The sequence below is a fragment of the Parus major genome, chromosome 2 (assembly GCF_001522545.3).
Source record: "Parus major isolate Abel chromosome 2, Parus_major1.1, whole genome shotgun sequence".
In the NCBI taxonomy this organism is placed as follows: Eukaryota; Metazoa; Chordata; class Aves; order Passeriformes; family Paridae; genus Parus; species Parus major.
In genome coordinates, this window is record NC_031769.1 from 68,241,076 (window position 1) to 68,264,044 (window position 22,969).

Here is a 22,969-nt window from a genome sequence, read left to right on the forward strand (position 1 = left end):
TGGGAATTAATGCAAGGCCAGTTTTAAGCAACAGAACATACCCATGAGCAAATGAAGATCAGAGCAGACCATCAGCATAGCATCAACACATAGAGGTCTCGTACAGTCTGCTTGACATGAGGTCTAGAGTAAGCAAACCTTCCTGCACTTGGAAGACTACCTGGGACAACTGACAATGGATTACCCTGTCCAGCACAGCTGTGCAAAGCAGTACAAACAGTTCAGTCACACATCCTTGTTTGACAATGCTTGTCCCAAGAAAGAGGTCAGCTAAGGCTCGGTTGCCCTTTCCTCTGCCAGGCATTGAATTGTGGAGCTGTCCCTAAACCAACAGACTCTTGAGTACCTGAGCTTTGGACAACTGACAATGTAAAAGGTACTTCTACAAAAGGATATGAAGTCCAGGTCAGCTCACAGAACAAAGCCTCTCATCCAATCACAAAAACCTGCCCAGAACTCAGGATTGTGTTCTGTTTTTGTTCCTGCTCTTTTGCCAATAGAAGGGAGCATATTAATTGTGTTTTGTTTGTCTGCATTCCACATTGTGACTCTAGAAGTGGCTTTCAATCAGGGACAGAGGCAAGCATTCACAGAGAGGTTTACTGATTGCAGCTGACTGTCTAGCTTGTTATTATTGCAAACCTAGATGCTGCAGCTATTAATGATGGTTTCTCTCTTCATTGTTCTGTGGTTCTGCTTTTTCCCCAGTACAAAGCAAATAAAGTATCTGATCAAGCTCCTTCAGACAGGTGCCCATAGCCCACTTGGCACCTTTCTGAAACAGCTGTATGCCACTGGAGATGAACACTGTGGTCTGCAGTGCTTCCTTGATCCCTCACAGACTGTGACAGGGCATTTGTCATTGCTCTTAATTGTCATTGCAATATCCCATATGACGTCTTACATACCTTTATTCATTTCAACCTGACACAGGCTTAGACATCATTGTAGAAATGATGATTTCTTACTGCTCTCCCATGGATTTCTTGCTGCTCCCCCTGACATAAGTTGATGGGACCTTCATAGAATAATTTTCAATTATCACATCCCACAGACCAGCAATGAGTTGGATGGGAGTCTGACTCAGAACTTGAAAAACATCCTCACTGTGGTTGAATGAGTTTTAGCCTCTCATACATGAAAAGCTTTTGCCTTACTTCCATACGTGCCACATATCCTTCTGTGGAAGCAACATGTCTCTGATGGTAAAGGTGATTTCATTCTGTCCAAGACCAAATGCAAAAAGCAAGTGTACAGGAGCTGAAAGCAAGGAGAGTTCACCAGGCAGGAGTATAGAAACTTTCACCATGCATGCAGGGATGGAATCTGGAAAGCAAAAATTGTGCTGGAAGGAAAACTGACAAGGGATGTGAAGGACAGTAAGAAAAGTTTCTTTAGGTAGAACAGAAAAATGAAAACTAAAGAAAAGTCAGGAAGATTGGAGAAGATTCCTGATGATTTGGAAAAGTGACTAATTTTCAGAAAGAAAAAGGAGGAGAATTGAGGAGACTACAGGTCTCTGTGGTCACTGAAAAGAAGTGGTGCACTGCTGAAGGCACTAATTAGTACTCATTATGATCTGTGTCAAGACACAGTCTCTAAGATACTGCTTAAAATACTATTTATTACAGCTAACACTGAAAGGAAAAAGAGGATAATATATATAATTTTTATTGTCACTCACTGCAACTACCTCAAAGGAGGTTGTAGCCAGATGAGGATCGGCCTCTTCTCCCAGGTAACTAGGAATAGGACAAGAGGACACACTCTTAAGCTTCACCAGGGGAGATTTAGGTTTGACATTAGGAAGAAATTCTTCACAGAAAAGGTGATTGGACATTGGAATGGGCTGCCCAGGGAGGTGGTAGAGCCACCGTACCTGGAAGTGTTTAAGAAAAGAGTGGTTATGGTCTAGTGCCATGGTCTAGTTGACATGGTGGTCTTAGGCCATAGGTTGGACTTGATTATCTCAAAGGTCTTTTCCAACCTGGTTGATTCTATGATTCTGTGATATTCCCTTAGCTGCAGGGAACCCCAAACTGTGCAGCATTCAAAAGATCACCAGTCAAGGAATGGCATCCAGGGAGATGGGTATTCACTGACACTTTGGTCTTTAGAGCTCTGGCAGGAATTTTTAAAGAAGAAAACAATTTCTTCTGAGAAAAAAGTTCACATGAAACCTTGCTGCTTCACTTCATGATAAATGCAAGGATGCAGGGAATGCAGTCACTCATGCCAAGTGGGAGCTATCTACAGGTTCCTCCCTTCTGACTTGCACACAAAGTTCATGCTGCAGCCCAGGGCAATGTGCAGGACAGCACAGGATGGAGAGCCAACCTCCACATTCAGCAAGCTCAAGCCTGTGCCTTCTCCTGTCAAGTACTATGTGGGTCACTAACGCCCTGGTGTACAGTCATATTCAAGCTCAAATCCCTGCAGAAGGCTTCCAAGCAAAGCCTCCCAGGAACCTTTTGAGACACATGAAGGAATTAAAGATGATGGGGAAAACCAACACAGATTTACCAAGGACAAATCTCTCCTGAAAAACATCATTGGCATCTAGGATGTGACAGCTTGTTGTATAAACAAAGGGAGAGCAGAGGATATTGTACACCTGACTTTAGTAAGGCCTTCAGGATGAACTCCCAGAATATCCTTGTAGTCACATTGGAAAGCTATAGGCTGAGTAAGCAGGCAATATTTTGAGTGGAAAATTGTCTCTACTGAGAGAAGCAGCAGGAGCAGGGCTGCTCCATGAGGACAGTGAGCTGGGCCAAGAATCAGCCTCCAGAGAGGACAGTGCCCTCACTGTTGGGTGCCACACCACATTATCTGACCACAGGGAAGCAGAACCAAATGTCAGTAACAGGGTCCATCAACATCCGTGGACACAGCAAGAGGAGAGCCAGGGCCATAGTCTGTTTCCAGAGCCTAGGGTTAGGGAGCAATGAGAGCTGGTTGCTGCCTGTGGAATGGGAGGCTCAATGACAAGGGCCCAGCCCCATAGCACCTGAGCAAGGGAAACAGGACAGACCCTGCAAGGGTGACTGGTCCAACCAAGCCTTCAGAACATGAGGCAATATAAGTGACAGGGCATGTCCAAAACCAAGCTGGGGAATCTCTTCACAAGTGAGGGCTGTAGTCAGATCCAGTGACTACCAGGCAGGTCAATAGTGACAGAGTAGGCTCAAGCTCAAGCCAGGAAATGAGCGCACAAGTTGGTCTTAAGGAGGCCCATGGCCATGCAGGGCAGGACTGAGGGGAACAGAACAGCCCCTGATGTGATGAGGCACACTGATGGCCTGGGGCAAGGGGGTAGCATGGGATCCTGGGCTCTGAGCAGGTGGGAGAGGTCCCTTGGAAGATCAAGGCCACTGAGGGCTTCTAGGGCCTTCAGGGCTTGGACCAGCAGCCTCCCCTCTGAGGTGAGCATGCCCTTGCTCCTTAGGGAGACCTGCACTCTGGAGGGACTCACTTCAGTGCCCCCGTGGCTGTAGGGTGTTAGGGGGCTGTTTTGGGGGACACAGGGCAGGGACAGGGGCAGTGGATAGGAAATGGACATGGCACAAGAGGTCAGGAACTGAGTGAGATGATCAGACCACCCTAACAGGACCAAGGCTGGTCAGGAATAAGCCAGGAAGGATGGTCTGGCTGGGTGGAAGGAGGTTCACTCAGGAGTCTGGCTCTAAGTAATGAGTGGGTGCTTTGTGGAGATCAGGAAGGTTTGTAAGGATAAGGCCCTGTGTGACCTGAGACCCAGGCTCCTCGGTGCTCAGCAGAGGGCTCAGGGAGGACTGAGCTCACTGTCAGGAAGCAGCAAGGGCCAGCTTTTCCCAAGTTAAAACCCAAGGAACAAACCAGGAGGTAAGGGGGATGCCACAGCTAGATCATGCCTCACCAGCTAGGGCTCAGCAGCTGAGCAGAGCAGGCCTGGAGATCACAGGCGATCTGGATCATAAGGCAACATCATGGCTGAGGCAGGTGCAAAGACAACATTGACCACAAAGTCAATTCACACAGCAGAGGTAGGTCCAGGTCTGGTGATCACAAGGCAGGACCAAGGTCACATTAGGAGTCCTTGGCCAGGAATGGGCACAGCTGTGTTTGAGTTGGAGACTGACACACCAATGATGTAATACAGATGGGAACTGAAAGTCCAGCACTTACCTTAGAGCTCCTGGGGTCACAGGTGTGGGAGAGACTCCAGGTATGGCTGAGCAGGACTATTACTAATTTGTTAGTGCACTCAGAGCTCTGTCATATACTTATGAGCAAAAGAGATGGGCCTGGAGACAAGGCTACAAGGCTTAGGACTGAGGTCTGTCAGGAGGTAGAACTGGAGACAGGAACCTGCAGTGTACTTCAGCACTATGTCTAGGCTGAAACAGGCTTTTCTTGGACAACAGCTTCAGCTTGCGGAGTTTCATTTAATTTCTTGCTGATTGACATTAAATTTTTGTTGTTTATTTGGGAGCTGACAAAATCAATGTAACAAACTATGAAACAGACCTTTCATCCTGCTACCCCACATTTCACTTCAATACTAAAGGTTTCTTATGCTTAGTAGTTTCAGCTTCCTTTTTACACTCAGTGCTCACCAGTCCCTTTGGTGAAGCAGCAAGCAATGGAAGAGGTTGTGATTGGGGTATGACTGTTTATATCTTCCAGATGTTTCTGCTCACTTTTATCCTGTGCTCTAGTCTGCTTCAGGAGCTGCAGTTCCACAGGGATGTCCTTGCTTCAGCATCAGTCACCAGCAGGCAGCAGTCCCTCTGGTGTATCACTGCCCTGGCATGAGCTGCCTGTGGCTGCAATGCCCCAGAAGCGACTCCCAAGAGTGTGCCTTCAGCTGTGCTCTAAATAACATCCCCCTCTTTATTTACATGCCCATGTCTTCTCTCTTTTGTTTCTCCAAACACATCTGTCACATGTCTCTGTTCACTCTCTCTTAATTACACTCAAGCAGAGGTGCTATATGCTCCCTCTGACTGGAATTTTGGCGTACACCGAGTTCATTCATTACAAGGTCTGCTGCAATTGGCCAAGGTCAGTTCATGTCCTTTCACAAATGGTTCCATAGTGCCCAATACAGGCTCCAGACCCATCTGCAGAGGGTGTTGAGGAAATCTCCTGCTGAAGCTGGTAGTGCTTTCAGGGTCCTAACACTGGCTCTTGTCAGTCCTGGAACTTAAATAGCTGATGGTATTTTCTATATATTTACTACCTCTCAATTGATTTATCTTCCATGTTTTTTTTTCCAGTTTCCCTTTAAAATCATGTGAAATTTTATCATCTTCTTCATTCTTTGACCATTAATTCCATCATTCAGCTGTTTGTTGTCAGCTACCTCTATGTGCTGGGGTTTTTAAACTGCTTTCTACTAACCTCTTTTAATACCATTAAGTTCCTGTGTCAGAAGATATACTGAATAGGCAACCCCTGACACTGCCTCCATAACACTCAGGACTTCAGAAACCTCTAGCCTTGAGATCATCCCTCTCATAAGAGTTTGACTGTGTGGGACATGCAAAGCAGCTTCCAAGCTGTGAATCAGGGCACTGTTTGTGGCAGAGCTGTGAGATGCCTCCATGGGGGTCTACATCCCTCTCACTCAAGAGAAGAATTTAAGTGGAGTCTCCTGACTGGTCCTTGCTGGTTTGCATGCCTTTGCCTGGGCATGAACCTCAGCAAGATGGACACTGCAAGTGTTCATTTTGGACACTAGTAAGAAAATTATTAAAGTGTATTTTATTAGAAATTACATGTGAGGGGAAAAGGAGAGAGCATAGACAATTTCATGTCCCTTCCAGCGGTCAGATCCCAAAGTGGTGCAGCGCTGGATGGATCTTTATTGAGGGAACTCTATTGAGCACACTCTGCATATCCCACGAATGAAGATGTTCACTGGTGTGATCTTTACACTTTTTTACATATGTTCTGTTTATCATTTCTACTGATGAAAGAAAGTATACTAAAAGAAAAATGTGGCTTCACATCAAGATAAAGACAAGGATATGCCAGCAGCATCATCACAGGGTGCCAGTTTGGGATCATCTGTGAGGTCCCGCACTTCCTCTAGAAACAATGGTTAAAGCACATGCCTGCTAAATCTTGTGCCTTGAGCCATGGATTTGGTTTGCTTAAGAGACTGGAGCCCTCTCTCACAAATCATATATGGAGAGGGATATGGAATGATCTCAGAAATTTGCTTTCCCCAAAGGGCAGGGAAGATACGTCACATCCAACCCTTCTCCAAATGACATGAGAAGGAAAGGCACACTCAGTTCACACAGCATTTCAAATGCTGCCCTGTGCATGTGTCTAATTTTGTTCCACAGACCCCTGGCAGTACTGTAAATCCAGAACAACATGGCATGTAGTGAAAATGGAGTGTAGTGAATGGACAGATGACAGTTTATTGACATACCAGCTTCAGTGATGCTGCCAGGGAGCAAAAAGAACTGTAGGACAATACCTAGACTTTGAGGGAGCTGGGATTCATGTTATTAAATTCTTGCTGGACTTCATACCTGTGAAGCAGCAGGCAGTGTTTGCTCTCCACACAGCTGCTCTTCCCTCATCCCTTTGTAACACCCTCCACACTGGTCTTTTCAGAATTGCTTCCCATGGGAGCTGCAGCAGCCACACTGACCAAGGCAGTGCCTTTGCAGCGGGTCCTGCCAGCCCAGCCCAGCAACACACAAGGGCAGTACTGGGCCCAGCCCAGGGCTATGGATCTTATCCAGCCTTGCTGAATCTGCACTTTTACCTCTGATTTTAGCCTCTTTTTGGAGGATGGTTTCTCTTTCATAAACAAAACAGCTCTATACATTCTATAGTGTTTAACCATGATCTTTTTTCCAGGACACAGACATCTTAAAATGTCTCTGATTTTTCACCAAATAATATTCCTGTCTTTTTCTTCAAAAATGGCTGGGTTTCAAGCCCAGTGCCACCAGTCTACATTTTCACTGTATTGATCATAATTATCTGCTTGCAAAAAAAATAAGAACAAAATTGGAACCTACATTAAGCTCCCAAAACTAGTTTTCAACAGCCTGTCAGAAGACTTGAGGCATCATTTTGTATCCCTAGTGACACCTAACGGCCTAATGTAAAATGAGCCAAATACTTGTGAGGACATTAGGTGGACCTCTCTCATATGTAGTTTTAAGAAACCATTTACCATTTCATTACCATTTATTTTCTCAATTTCTTTTCTTTAAAATAATCATCAAGCAAAGGAACAAATAAACAAGAGAATAGTTATTTTTTTATATTCGTGTTATATAATTCAATAAATATTAATTTCATTTTCACCTAGAAAGTGCAGAGTGACAGATCTGGTTGTTTCAGTTTAATAACAGATTTATAACTGTACATAAACTTTCACCCTCTGCCCCTTAGAACAGTATTTTATATATTCTGCCTTTTTTTTTTTTGTTTCAGTTGTAGCAAAACTGTTTGCTGCTTTAGGTTATAAGGGAAGTAGAACCCAATACGCACAGTAAACCTTGAAATTGCATATATAAAAAGAAGTATTTTTTTGCTTGAATACTTGTGTTAACTGTGTCTAATCCTTGATAAATGTCTTGGGAAGACCAGTATTTGCAGCTCTCCCATAGGCTTCACAGCAATCAAAAAGATGTGTTTTCCTGTAGTCATCATTTCAAGTTATATTTAATACTGACTTCAAAAATGTTTGATATAGCTCCAAATACTGCCAAGTGCTTCCCTCTTTTAAGCACTCTTAAAGTACTGTCATTTGCAGTCCTGCATGTGAATGCCAGCAGAGGGAAGATTGCTTAAATAAGTGGTTAACACTAATAAGTCTTTCAATTGAATAAACTGCACCCTGAAGAACCTTCCCCCTGAAGACTCTGAAATAGAAAATAATGTCTCTAGGGGATTATGTTATCAAAAGTAAGTAACAAAGTTTTCCTTGTGTGGTTCTTGTGGGTATAAGACAGCTGAGGTAGTCCACCTTTTAAGAAAAATACTTTTCTCATGTTTTTCAAGCTGTATCTCTTAGACAGTTCCTCAATGTATTTACTGACAATAATTAGCAGAAATCTTTTAAAACTATCTGGAAATATGATAGCAGATTAAAATAAACTGAGTTATTTGATATGTCATATATCCATATGAGCACAAGGTAAAAAGAGGAGCTGTAGGGCTTATCTTGCTTAAACGCAGAATTTTAGAAAAAAAAAGTTAGGCTCTTTAATGACTTCATATATAGGTACATTTTGGTTTTGAAAGTAGAATCTAAATCCTAGTCTAAACCCCGTCACAACCATTACCCACTCTATCACATATTTTGGTTGTGTGGTACTGTAAACCAAAACAGGTAGAGACATGTTTAGTTTGCAATGCTTTTATTAGAATAAATAGAAGGACCAACAATTGCCATTCACAAGTCAATGACATGTGCCAGGAATGAAGATGGGAAACAGTCAGGAAGGTGATGTGTTTGGAGATGATGATTTAAGAAGAAATGGTAAACTTTCTGTATGCCCCCTCAAAACAAGAGACCTTAGCCTTACAGTATGTGCATCACAAAGAAACACAAATGCAATACTCAAAGAAGAATGATTTGCTAAAATTAAGAATTTTGTCTGCAAGTTGTCCAGGCATCAGTTCAAGGATGGTTGCCCAAGGAGTTCAACAGAAAGGAAGAGGATTATTCTAAAAACTGTGTTTATTTCAGAGAACTCCTATAGAAAAAACAGACTCAATATCAGTGTCAGAATCTCTCACAAGAATCAAAACACTGGTCCTGAGTCTTAAGTTATTCAATCACGAGGGAAAATATTTCTAAGCTACCTCTTGTAAGTTCTCATTTATTCCTGGATATAAGTCGTAAGTACAACTTGTGTAACAGAAATATCTGCACCCAAAGATCTGAAAAGTCACACACTTCTTCAGGAATATCTCTCTAGGTATTGATGGCTTTCCACTTAGAGATAGTGAAGAGATGATATTATACTAGAGTAAAGCAGGTCTGTTTCTTAGGGATAGGCAAGCATTATTTCCAGCCCTTTTTCTCCTTAGGGAGAACAAAATCTACCAAAGAGGATGATCATGTCACTTGGATTGTGTTTGATGAAGAAAAGGAATGGGTGGTCAGCCCTGAACTCTTCAACCTCAGAGGACTGTTGGATCTCTCCGGTCACAACCTCTGAGCCACCTGCCTCAGTGCCCTCTTCAGTGACTTCCACGTATGCCTCGTGGATGGCCTCAGATATCCTCAGGCTCTCTGCTGAAGAGATGCCAGAGAGGTTGGCTGAGGGGCTGAACAGATCGGTCATACCCAAGGATGTCAAGACAGATGTGAGGTTATATTTCTCCTCAATCTTCATGCGTGGGAGGTACACTCTCACCCTCTTCTTCTCCATCACCTTGGGACTGGTCCACTCCATGAGTTTTTCATAGCTGATTTTGTTCTCCAGCTACAAAGAGAGGCAGGAAATGAAATGTCTGAGACAAAAGTTCAATGGCCTTCAAAGCTGTGTTTTTACCACTTGTTACTGGCCGTATCCATTTACTTTATGCACACAACAGAACTGGTACTTGTTCTTAAAGACACTCATTTTTCCTGTATGCTTCCTCCGGACTATGGAGCCTATATCATCTGTCAGTCTTGAGGAAGTTCCTTAAAAGTTTTTAATGTGAAAATTTCTTCATCAGATCAAGTATTTTTGTGTAAAAATACAGTTTTTGAAAACATCAAATCAAATTTGCCCTAAAACTCTTCCTCTTGGAAGATATTTTATTGATCCCTTTCCTCAACTTTATTCCTTTCTAATGTTACTTTTCTCATTTTCCTTTTAGTCAGCATTTGGAATGCTTTATTCATCACTTTCATTTTTTATTTCTCCTAGGATAAACTTTTTTCCTTCAGCAAAAATTTGAAATCACTCACAGGGATAAAAAAATACTGCTACCTTGCCTGCTTCTGATACCCAATGGAACTTGGTGCATATAGCAACATCCTCTTCTGCAGGGCTGCAGCAGCACTACAATGCTTTACCTTCGTTTTATAAAACTGAGCTCAGGACTCTCCTAAGAGGCTCTGCCTGAGCACCTGGACAGATTTTGTGCTCCCCTGCCTGCCCAGCACAGCCGTAGGGTGGGAAGCTGGGATGTCAATGGACAGCAAAAGTCTGACAGTAGCCAAGCCCCACTGAAGTCATAATTCTTCTGCTTGCACTGCCAGGCCATACCTGTGCCAGGCCAGAGATGTCGTCAGGCAGCAGCACCAACAGGCTCAGCTCTCCACTGGTGTATGGAAGCTCCAAGATCTTAATTTTGTCTTCAGCCACTCTTCCCACTTTGAAGGTGTTGTTCTGATGCATCATTTGCACTGGTCTGCTCTCTTGCTGCAAAAACAAAAATGAGATGATGTGATGTGGGAGCAGCAATCTTTTTCTGTGGTCAGACAAATGTACTTTGAAAGGACAGGACTCAATCTTCAATCACACTGCCTTTGAGAAGAACTGTGTCTCCATTTTCTTCTCTTGCCTGCTTGTGTGCCCTGGAATCCTGGTCAGACACAAATCCTGCAAACACTACTTGTTGTTAGGCCCAGACACTGACAATGAGGGACTCAGCTATATCACCCGACCTGTTAAAGGTATTTGTAACACCCAAACTTCTGGCTGTGTGAGCCAACAGATGCCCTGGCCAGAAGTGTGTCTGTACCCTCCTACCTCGGTCACATTGAAAGGCTCTTCCTCAGTGTCTTCTTTTTTAAATGCAGTTTTCCATATCCCTTTGAAGTAAATGACATTCACAAAGACCAACGCAGTATTGAGATCAATAGAGTCTGACACAATGAGGTCTTGGATACGTCCTTTAAGAAAGAGACAGGGCAGAGATAAGACAAGCTGTAAGGTACAGCTCCTCTGGTGTGCACAAATCTTGCCAATGTTGGGGAGTTTCATTTTCATAGCAATAAGCAACCAGCTCTTGCTTGACCCACCTTTTCTGAAGATTGTGAGGAGAAGAAGACAAAGATATAGTTTATGGTAGGTGAGGGAAAATACCTGCTACTCATTTTTCAGTCCTTACCATTTGTCTCTTTTTCCACCCAGGAATTGATGATCTGTCGTGCTTCCTCTGCAGCTGTTTTGAAGTCAACTTCTTCCAGCTCTGCCTTGTAGAATTTCTGTGCACACTTTATGTATTCCTATAAGCAGAAGGGTTACAGTTGTCAGATGAGAACTTGGAATTATATGGATGTGTAAAGCAAGATTGTGAAATAAAGCAGAATGTTTTAAGGAACAGTGAATGTTTACTCCTGGGTTTGAACATGTCAGACACTGAACATATCAGTCACAGCTGTCTTCCTGTAACTGAATCTTAAAGCTGTACAAGAAAGATTGCTTCACATATATTGGTCTGGCACTTTTTGATGAGACAGGGTTATAAGTTAAAATTTTGATACATTTCCTTTGTTTTACCAGTATAGCCTCAGTTTAACAAACATTTCTAAGGACAGAAAATGTTTGTCTCCTCTTTGTGTTCACTCTTTAGGGTTTTGAATATTGTGTTCTCACATTCTTAGATTTGAAAAGCAAAGATTTTCTCTAGGAAAGCTAGTGACAACTTCAGTTTTCATTATTTCAAGTAATAAAGTTTATTTAATTTCCCTTAAAAGTTAACATTTTTCATTAAAAGCCATTTTTCTAGTAAATTAACAGCAATCTTGATTACTCCCTGTGATTTTCAATATAGGCTACTTTATGCGACTATATTTTTGCCTTCATCTGATAGGCACAGAAAGGTCCAAACTCATTCTGTACCAGATCTCCTGATGGCTCACCAGCATCTCTTCTTCAGCAGAGTGGGCTATTGTTGGTGGTGCATCTCTAGGGCAGAATCACAGGGGATTTACAGGAAATCTCATGGGAGTCAGTTCACAGTATAACTCACCTGAAGAATAGGGTATGTTTTTTCGATATAGAGTCTGTCAGCAATCCTGAGTGAGTAAGTAGCATTTTGCCGGCCAATGTCTGAGAGAAGATCCTTGAATGATTTGTGGATGTACTCAGCAGTGCCACACTGAGGTGATGACATGAGAAAAGAAGATAGATTGCATAAGGAAACAGGATCCTAAAGTATTGTCCCTTTCAGTTAAGAGTGATGCCACAGGGCAGTCTTCCCCCACAGACTGTCGCCATTGGGACAGACAGTGCTGTGGTGGTGGTGCTTTGAACTGGCCAATTCATCCTTGTCAAGACAAATCCCCTGAAATGTGCTTTTTAAAAGATGCAGTTGAGTTCCTGTCACTGAGACTTCTGGACTCTGCTCATCATCTTCCTGCCCAGCTGAAAATCAAACTGCTGTACCCTGGCTCTAGGTACTGAGCCCTCTTCACTCATCCTGCAACAGCACTTGCCTGGGAAGACACCCTGGTGCCCAAGGCATTCTTCCCACACCATTACTTGTTCTGGTGCAAGATAAGCAACCTGCTGTCTTTCTATGTTATTTAAAAAACAGGTGAATCACACCCTCCCTCCTTCCCTCCACAGATCCCCTTGGTTTGAGGCCATTACTGTAGTTTTTGTCAGGGTCTGAAGCTGCCAGGAGGAGAGACAGAAAAGTTCTACTTTCATTCTGAGGAGAAAATAAGACAGATAGGAAAATTAAGTTATTTCTCTACCTGGGAGTCAGAAATGTCTCTGTCTCCTGTAACATTATCAAAGTGAAGAACCTGCAAGAGAAAATACCAATGGTAGAAATGAGAAGCATGATCAAAAATAATGTGAATTTGAGATTTACACATGTTGCTTGTGTAAAAAAACCTGTTGGCTCAGAAAAAAAAATGCTGAGAAAATAGATTAACTGAAAATTTACAGGTGAGCTTGCAACAGGTCTATTCCCTCTGTGACCTTCTTGGAAACTGTAAATACTTTGCTTAGATTATATTTTTTTATAGTGAATGTATAGAAATTAATTGAGTTACATATTATGGATTGCTAAAAATATAAAAATATTCTGTCTTCCTGTCTTTCTGGGATTTATCTTTTATATAGATATTAAAAAAAGAAAATCTGATTACATCATTTGGAACTTGTCAGAATTTAAAATTCTTAAAATTGCCTGACTGGTAATCTATTTTGCTATTGTCCCTGAGATTATTTTTTAAGTTTAAGTCAACTGCCTGTTATATTGAAAATATACACCTTTTTTATTAGTATTTTCTATATATAGAAAATATATATATATATATCTTGATTCAGTTGTCCATTTTGTGATGTTGGCTTAGTTCTTGTGCACTGAAACAGGTGAGAACCTCATCAGTGGATAATATTTTTTCAGTGATGTTACTGAGAAGGGACAAATAGCACAAGTAGAGGTCACTTTACTAAGTAAAGGTAAGTAACTTACCTTCTCCATCTGGGACTGAGTCTTACCCCTTGCTCCCATATACACCAGGGCCAGGGTTGAAAGCATGCTCAGGGAGGAAAAGAGCACATTCTCATTGCTGCGGTGAAGTTTCACCTCTTTGAATACGTCAAGACAAAATTCTGCATTTGCTGCGCTGATGGAGCCCATTGTGAAATCCCTGTCGTCTGAAGGAAACAGAAAGAGTCTGACACATTGTGGTGAAATAGGTCAATTGTAATACAAAAAAATTCAGTGCACATGAACCCCAAACTTAGTGCACAGGGTTTTTTTTAGCAGACAGAACTGTGGATTAAATCCACGCCATTTAAATAGTGGCGTGGATTTAAAAGGCAGACATGCTTTTGGATTCATGAGCAATCAAAGTCATGGACATCTGCCAGCTGTGCAAACACAGACTAGAAAATACAGTACTTTGAAGTCTAATGCAACAGTAGAGTGTTTATGTCACTTTTAACTTAAAGTCTCAAGGATCTTCAAGCAATTTGTTTCCCTGTGTAGCTGCTAGAGAACAAAATCCAGGGTACTTTGCCATATGTATCACAGACCCTATGGAATCAATATTTTCATGTCACAGTCATCTCTTAATGTGAGATAATTTGAACAACAATGCATCTGACTGTTCCCCTGATTGAATGGGTGCTCCTTCTCTTTCTAAATTAAACTGATTTCATGGGTGACATGAGGTAGAATTTTTATTATTTACCTTCTCTGCTTACTATTATATTTTAGGCTTTAAGCTCCGTTTATGTTCTTAGTGAAGAAACAGATTCATGAAGCAAATACTTGGGGTGGTGGTGTGGAGGGGGGGGGGGTTGTTGTCATTTATCTTTGAAAATGTAACATTAAAGATAACACAGAGCTGTGGAATGATGGGATCATTTGAGCATTCTGCACTCCTTGATTTCATCCATAGAATATCTTACATGACCCCTGGAATTTAAACAAATTCAGTTTTGTCTTTTAATATTAAATGAAAAATTAAAGCAATCGAGGAAGAAGGAAGAAAGTCTGTTTAACTTATCACCAGCTTTTCAATGTGGAAGAATTAATAAACAAAACTATTAATTCATAAATACATTAGTTCACAAATACAAATACTTTGACTTATGCATGGCAGACTGTGAAGCAGCAAAATAATACAGAAGATACATCTGAAGGTAGGTAAGGTTTCTGCAGAAGGCATCCTGTGATAATTAATTTCTTAATTGATATTGAAGGCCACAAACATGAGGTTACATCAATGCAATTAGAAGTATTGTAAAAGAAAATCGGCTTTTATCTTGCAGATTAGAAATTAAATCATAATTGAAAGAAATGCTTACCTTATCAAATTCACCAGGGAAAGGTAGAGCACAGCTTCTCAGCTGTACTTGGGGCAGACTTGACGAACCCCATGAAATATATCTTGTGTTATCTTGTGACACGCCCCGTGCTGCCTGTTTTGTGTTTACCCAATAAAGTGATGGATGGAGTTCAATGTCAGACATGAACTTTTACTTGGAATAAGTCCATTCTTTGAAACAAAAAAAAACCCAAACAACAAAACAAAACAAAACAAAACAAAAAGCCTGAATGAAATTATTTTAACTCAAAGTTTCCAAAAAGGAAGATTTTTTCATCATACTGCAGAAAAGACAGGAGAACATTAAAATGACTGAAGCAAAAATAAAAATAAAGGCTATTTATTGAAACTTGAATAGAAAGTATGATTTGGTTATGGCAGCAAATAATGTAACATAACTTGTGAAAATAAAACAAAAAAGAATGGTGAGGAATTCAGTCTCTCAGAATGTCTGCAAGGAATTTTGTCTTATTTTCTTCAATATTCCTCTGTCTTGAATAGTGACAGGCCAGATCCATCTCAGAATCACCATTCTGTGAACTCACAAATTTTGGTAAGATCAGCATATGCAGGGCTGTATTTATTGCAACTTTTCTCCTATTGTTGGCTGGACTGCCATTATCACCAGTCTTTCTTCCCACCAGAATCCATAGCACTTCCTAAGGAATGGAAAAAAATTGCCACCAAGGAACATAAGAAAGAGCTTATCCTTTCAATGTTTATTGCCATATTTAATAAAATTTAAGTAGATTTTTCTGCAAGAAGTTATATGTATTTGCCTGGTGTCCCTTGCTGCATTGTAAAAGACTACAGATAGAGTGTTTCACAGAGCTCAGTTTTTCATTCTAGAGCAACCTAGCTCAAGGAACTCAGACATAGTCACAGTCTGTGGAACAAAACTCTCAGTGAGAGTATTTGTCAATATTAATTAATTTCAAAAGCAATTTCAACACATCTATACAGGGAAGAATTACAGAACTAATGGGAAATATGTTAGGGGAAGAGAAGTTGAGAAAATATGACAAGATTTCTGTATCTTTTTAAATTCAGGAATCAGGATATTTAGATCCTAGTCAGATGCTACCAGAAAAGGATTTGAAGTCACCGCTATAATTTTGAAGAGTAGTTTAAGGTGTGCTGTTCTTTTCCACAGGTCACAGCACCAGATGCTAGGTTCAAAATGTGCCTTTTGTACATACAGAGACCATTCTTACAAGACCATTCTTACATTCTTCCACAAGCAACTTCATGGCACAACAGCTGAACAAACCAGCTGAAGAAACATTCATGGTCTGCAAGACAGTCATAATACACAATTGCAGGCAGAAACCAGTTGCATAATTCCTTTGAAATAAAAGAATGGACAGACAATAAAAGAAAATGCTTTGACCTCTTAAATGCCACGTAATTTTAAAACAGAAATCCAAAGTCAATACACAAAATGGCTCTGAAATTGTCTAGAGCAAATTATGCTTCAGGAGAGCAGAGGTGGACTTTTTAACCATTTTAGTTGTCTGCACAAGAGGAAAGCCTCTGAATCGTCCTTTATTTTCTCTCTAGTACAGCTCTTCATAATCCCATTCAGCTAAAGTTGCTCATGCAATAGGAGCCATGAAGAGTTCGGTCTGGACTGGTGCATTTACATCACATTGGTACTTTACATGGTGAGGTGTGTGGTCCAGGCCAGTCTACTACAACCCTTGTGTCCTGGGGTGACTTTATGATACTGGTATCCCCAATCGTCTGGTTTATGTTATATATTAAGTTCTGCACCTTTAAGACTGGCTTTGAGAGCAAGAGAGGGGGAAGAAGAAGCTCACAGTTTGTGTTAAGGAAAAACATCACTCCCCCACATCCCACTCCGGGACTGTGGTGTCTGCAGCACGGACAGACGGCGGGACAGAGCTTCTCTCTGGCTTTTAGTTAGTTTTAGCTAGCTGAGGCAGAGGAGTTCCCTGGACCTTTGTTTTTTTTTCTTGGATCTGTACAAGCCTGCTCTGGACTGAACACCCAGCCAAACCCCGGGAGCTCAGGCCTGGGGCCCACCGGGGCCTGGGCCTCGGCACTTTCCAGCGCTGGAGGGACTGATAAGAACCTGAGTGAGCCGAGCTACACCACATGAAAAGCACTTTTCTTCCTAGACTTGCCATCCCATCTAACAGCAAGAGGTTTTATTATTTAATATTACTCAATTTCTGTTAAATAAACAGCTTTTTCCACTTCTCTCCAAGGAATTTTTTTCTTTTTCTTTTCCAGACCAGTTGGTGGGGAGGGGCCTTTCCCTGGGGAAATCCCCATTTGGAATTTTCCTTCCTAATTTGCCCTAAACTAGGACACCTTGTTATGCAGGAACAGGGTTTTTGAGGAAAGATCTTTAGACCTTGACTCGTTTGGGTGGCTCACCACTGCAGATATACTGCAAAAAGAATGAGATAGTCTCTCTCAGGAGCAGTGTGTAAACTTGTCACCTCTATTGTGGGTCGCATTTAGCTGAAAAGGGTCCCACCTTGCTGGAGGACAATTGGTCAAATGAGTGCATGTGCCGGTGTGGGTGAACCTTTAATCACGCAGCTGGGAGTGCTGCCTAGACTGCAAGCTGTTCCTGCAGCTGCTACTCCCTTTGCCTTTCCGTCATGAGAATGCCTTGCTTCTGTTCAAACTGCCTTCTACACTCGCAGCCATGGTCCATTGCAGTGTGCTTGACAGTTCAGAAGGCCAAGGATTAGCCAGTATGTTCGTCCCTGTCTCTTCTAACGTTTGAATATGCCCTGAGTCTTTTTCCTTGACAATCGAATTGTCAGTGCTTCAGCTCACCATATGTGAGCCACCTTGGTACATGTGCACCATCTACCTGAATCACATTTGTATCATCATAGACATCCTGTAACTTGGTGGTTACAAAGATGTCCCCTGAGTTGGTACAGGTGTTTTGTAACAGCCAACTCACAGCGTTAATGTTGTTAGCAAAATATTTCTGAGTTGAATATATTCAGTAATGGAAGAAATTTTTTGGTTTACAGTAGAGAAGGGGCAGTTTCACTGCTTGAGAAGTGTATTAATGCACAACCCAGATTGTTTTTTGTTAGCATTTCAATTTTTTATTGGTCAAATGACTGATTAATGTAAAACAAGTTGCAGAAGCAACTAACTCATTCCACAACTAAGTAAAAAACTTGATTATGATCAGCTATCAGCACAGAATTGTAAGAATATGAGAGGTAGTGCCTAGTGAACTGAGCAACTTTATATCACTCATGGAGTCCAGTGAGATTAAGCAAAGCTTCCTGAAGTTGAAACACTTCCTCAGAGAGAAGATAATGTACTGCCCTGTCCAGCACAGCTGTGTAACGCAGCACAAACACAAAAGGATGTGTTTATCCACATATCCTTGTTTGACAATGCTTGTCCCAAGAAGGAGGTCAGCTAAGGCTCAGTTGCCCTTTCCCCTGCCAGGCATTTAATTGTGGAGCTGTCCCTAAACCAACAGACTCTTGGACATTTGGACCTTTACAAAAGGATATGAAGTCCAGGTCAGCTCACAGACCAAAGCCTCTCATCCAATCACAACATCCCACACAGAGCTCAAGATTTAGTTTGCATCCATGCTGCTGTTCTTTTGTCAGTGGAAAGGAGCATTTTGATTGTTTCATGTTTGTCTTACTCAGAGTGAGTGCCAGTGATTGTTCAATTAGCTGCCACTACAGACCTTGGTGCTGTAACTAATCAATGATGGTTTCTCTCTCAGAAGCATTGTGCCAATAGATCCATATTTGGAGATACAAGTGGACACATTGTCCTGTAGGACCATGTTCTTTCCCCAGTCTGAAGAAACTTTTGGTATCTGGTCAAGCCCCTTCAGACAGGAGCTCTTAGCCCACCTGGTATCTTTCATTGGCAGCCTTGTGCCATCCTGAAGTGCTGGGCATCTTTTCTTTCAGTGCTGCCTTGCTCACTCAGGCTGTGACAGGGCTGTGCGTACCTTAGTGTTGGCAGAGTGAATTTCTCCAGTGAAGGCATCTTCAGAAGGATCCCGTGATGGATTTGGTCACAAGTCACTCACCCTTACTGCATCTGCTTAGCAGTGCACACACCATCCAGAGTCTGTGGCTGTGCAGATTCTGGACCAGCACACACAGCTGTCCATTTAGCAGTCACCACAGCACACGTGAAGTCCCTTATTCATCCCTCAAGTCCATGGAACCAGCCAGCAGCCAGGGTGACGCTGTGTGTAGCCATACTCACTGGCTCCTAGGGAGGCAGCAAGGTAAAGAGGGCCTTACATTCCAGCACAGGGCAGGAATGATGGCCACTGGCATTGTCAGGGCAGTTAACTGGCTGTGCCACATGGGAGCTCAGTTACCAGTGTCCCTCCCCACAGAGAAGCCTATTTTGGCAGCCTGTGACTAATACTGCCCATGTCACCATGCCTGTTACATTACCTCCCTTCACTCACTGGAAGTCTGTCCAGCATGTCCCTTATCTCGGCACATACTCCCAGGAAAAATAGCATTTTTCTTTTGCACAAAATAGGATAAACTAATCTCTTGGTTTGTTTCAACACAGACTTCCTTCCACAAAGCCTTCCTCTCCTCTGAAGAGCAGCTTACTGAGATTCTTGCCAATATTCCTGTCATGTCTCCTGCAGGAAAAAGACTGCTACAGAAAAGAGAAATGTCACTGCACAAGGGTCCATGCCCTCATGTTGGCTTTGCAAAAAAGAACTGGGAGGCCTGGCAGACACCAAGTTGACCGTGAGTCAGCAATGTGTCCTTGTGAAAACAGTCAACAGCACAAGAGAATGCCTTAGAAAAAGGACTGCCAGCAGGTAAAGGGAGGCTTTCCTGTCCCTCTGCTCAGCACTGGTGGGACCACAGATGGAATGCTCTGTCTGGCTAGGCTTTCCATTACAAAAGAGATGGGGATGTACAGGAGCAGGACCAGAGAAGATAATTAAATTATTCAAGTGTCTGTGATGAGAGGAGGGGCTTAGAGACATCGGACTTGTTACCCTGGAGAGGAAAAAGTGCAGGGGGATCTTATCTGTGCACATAACCTTCTTGATGGGAGGGTAACAAAAAGATGGAGCTAGACTTCCTCCTGTGAACAGGCAAGAGAGAAGGAACACAACCTGAAATATCAGAAATTACATTTAAACATAAGAAAATACATTTTCTTTTGGATAGAGGGAGGTAAATCCACATTGCCCAAAGAAGCTGTGGAGTCTCCATCCTTGGAAATATTCAAAACCCAGAAGGACATGATTCCAAGTAACCTGCTGTAGCTGACTCTGATTGAAAGAGGGAGCTTGGAATAGAAAATCAGCAGATGTCACTTCCAATCTCAGCTGTACTCTGCTTGCATATTATATCTAGAGGAAGATCTCAAGGGAGATGGAGAGAGCAGGGTTATTACACATTAATGTGCAAAGTACAGTGATGTGGATGAAGGACTTGGAATGGGAATGTATGGCACATTTCACAGACAAGTATTGTTTCCATGCTGAACAGAGAGAAAGGTTGCCTCATAGTGGCTGACCCTTGGATGTTTCTTTGTGCTTGCTGGAGGGGTGCAATTTGTGTGTGTTTTCAGGTGTGGAAGTTTTCAGATTTTGTCTTGTTATCTACTAAGCCTTATTTCTGGTACTGCACAGAAATCTGTAAGAGAGAAAGGGTCTCAGTTCTTCAGAAAACCTTTTGGAAGGCTGTGACAAAAATGCCAGTTGAAACAAGGACATTTTCGAGGCTTATTTATTTTTGTCTTTTTTCATGAAAAACTTTTGGAGCATTTTGATATTGTTAAAAACAAGTATTAAAGCAAGTTGCAGGTTTAGTACAGTATTTCTGAATTTGCACTTTTTACTGCCTCCTGTCTTTTTGGAGAGGGGAAGCTTGCCTCTGAGTCTCATGCCACTTTGCTTTTTTCCCATTCCTTCATTTTGACCATTACTGTTGTTCAGGAAACAACATTGGTGACTGAGACATATCTTTGTACTTTAAGCACATTCCAGTTTAATAATTACAGTAAGGAAAATTTTCAAATGCAACCTTTTTTAAATCTTATTGGTTAAGTGTACAGGCTTTTAAATTTAACAGACTGGATCAAGTGCTTCTGGCTACAAGAGATGCAGAAAGTTATTAAACTGCTTATGGCAAGCCTCGAGGTGTTGAAATTTTGCTTCTCTTGGAACCGTTTAGACTGCTTTAATTTCTAAAGAAAAAGAATTAAAATGTACTAGGTGAAATAGCTGTCCTTACCACTGAAAAACAACTGAGTCTGTATCACAAACATCCTGATGATATTCAAATAATGTGGATGTCAGACAGGCAGCATCACCTTCTTTCCCCTGCAGATCTGCTTTCATCATGCCACACTACATGTTAATGTGGAAATAAAATCATAGAATCTTAGAATGTCCTGAGTTAGAAGGGACCCATCAGGATCATGAAGTCCAACTTCTGGCCCTGCATACAACAACCCCAAGGATCACAGCATGTACCCGAGATTGTTGTCCAAACACTTCTTGAGCTCTGTCAGGCTGGTGCTGTGACCACTTCTCTGGGGAGCCTGTTCCAGCACCCAAACACCCTCTGGTTGAAGAACCTTTTCCTAGTATCTAACCTAAGCCTACCCTGACACAAATTCCTGATATTCCTTCAGGGTCTGTTATGAGTCACCAGAGAGGAGACGAGTTCCTAGTCCTCTGCTTCCCCACCTGAGGAAGCTGTAAGCTGCAATAAGGTCTCCCCTCAATCTCTTCTTCTCCAGGTTGAACAAACCAACATCTCAGCTGCTCCTTCTATAGCTTCCCCTCAAGGCCCTTTGCCATCCACATAAGCCTCCTTTGGATGCTCCCCAAGAGTTTATTATCTTTTTTATATTGTGGCACTCAGAGCTGCCCCCAGCACTGGAGGTGAGGCTGCCCCAGCTCAGAGCAGAGCAGGACAATCCCCTCCCGTGCCCGGCTGGCCATGCTGTGCCTGACGTCCCCCAGGACAGGGCTGTCCCTCCTGGCTGCCAGGGCACTGCTGGCTCGTGTTCAACTTGCCATCAACCAGGACCCACAGGTCCCGTCCCATGGGACTGCTCTCCAGCAACCTACTGCCCAGTCTGTATGTACATTCAGGGTTTCCCTGTACCTTTTTATTGGAATAGCTAATATTAACAAGAGAGTACCTGCTCTCAAAACTTTCAGCGGGGAAATGCTTTGCCTAAAAGCTGTCCATCTACTTATTCTTTCTTATGCCCTTTGAGTTATATGATTTTTCAGATGATTTCATCATCTCAAATGGCACAGTTGCTGGAATAGTTTTTCCTTGAAATATTTATCTGACTGATATGACATCTTTAATACCCATTGGAATTATATTGAAAAATACATAAGAACAAGCTAATATTTCACTGGACTATTTCTTGGTAATTAGTACTACAGAGAGGAATCAAACTCTAGATGTGTGCATTCATTTATTTCATAAAAGAGTAGGAAATTTCATATCTACATACTTTATTCACACTAAAAACTGGAGGATTTTGTACTAAATCCCATTTTGCTCACAACAGTTACCAATATTTTAAGGGTTAGTCACCCAGAAAATTAGGAAAATTCTCATAATTTCATGACAAGCACTTGTGACTTTATTGTGTTAAGAAAGAAAAAATCAATTATGTGCATCAAAATCAGTAGCATATGATTTGAATGAAAACAGGTCATAACATTGTGCCAATAGATCCTTATTTGGAGATACAAGTGGACACATAGGAAAAAGACAGAGACAATTAGGATTCTCATGTATTTCTTGAAAACAAGAGATGTCTTGAACTACCATGGGGACAAAGAAACCCAGCTACATTCATGGAATAATAATGTTCTTGAGTTTTGAGCAACTGAGAGCTTTCCAGGAAGAAACAGAAGTTTACTTGCTAAGCAAGATCAATAGAGACAAGAATTATTTTTAAAGCTTTTTAAAATTATTTTTAAAGCTGTGTTTATTCACAAAACTCCCATTGAGAAATCAGATTTTTTAACATCCCTTACAGGATTTTCCAGAAAAATCAAAATGTTCTCAAATTTGAAGAGATTTCCAATGTTTTAAACAAGAATTCATATAACTCTTTTTCTTGGCGGTTCTGTGTCCTGGATCATCCAGATATCCATGTTTCAGGCTTTGGATCTGTGCTCTGTGACAAGACACAGCACGTAGACAAAATTAGATC

At 41.9% G+C, this 22,969-nt stretch overlaps 1 protein-coding gene and 1 long non-coding RNA gene across 2 annotated transcripts in view; one reads left to right on the forward strand and one right to left on the reverse strand.

Annotated features, from left to right (window-relative positions):
* LOC117243914 overlaps positions 1 to 11,204 on the forward strand; it is a 19,094-nt gene extending 7,890 nt beyond the window's left edge. The window contains exon 3 of the long non-coding RNA XR_004495995.1: positions 11,097 to 11,204. This is a non-coding gene — a long non-coding RNA (uncharacterized LOC117243914). The remainder of the gene's footprint in view (positions 1 to 11,096) is intronic.
* On the reverse strand, positions 8,367 to 16,528 carry LOC107214443 (ovalbumin-related protein Y-like). The gene is made up of 8 exons (XM_015649876.2): positions 14,739 to 16,528; positions 13,396 to 13,580; positions 12,668 to 12,718; positions 11,938 to 12,066; positions 11,074 to 11,191; positions 10,713 to 10,855; positions 10,227 to 10,382; positions 8,367 to 9,452 (listed from the first exon to the last, which is right to left on the reverse strand). Exons 2-8 carry the CDS (start codon positions 13,561 to 13,563, stop codon positions 9,051 to 9,053), a joined length of 1,167 nt encoding a protein of 388 aa, XP_015505362.1. The 5' UTR covers positions 13,564 to 13,580; positions 14,739 to 16,528; the 3' UTR covers positions 8,367 to 9,050.
* Positions 16,529 to 22,969: the final 6,441 nt, after the last annotated feature.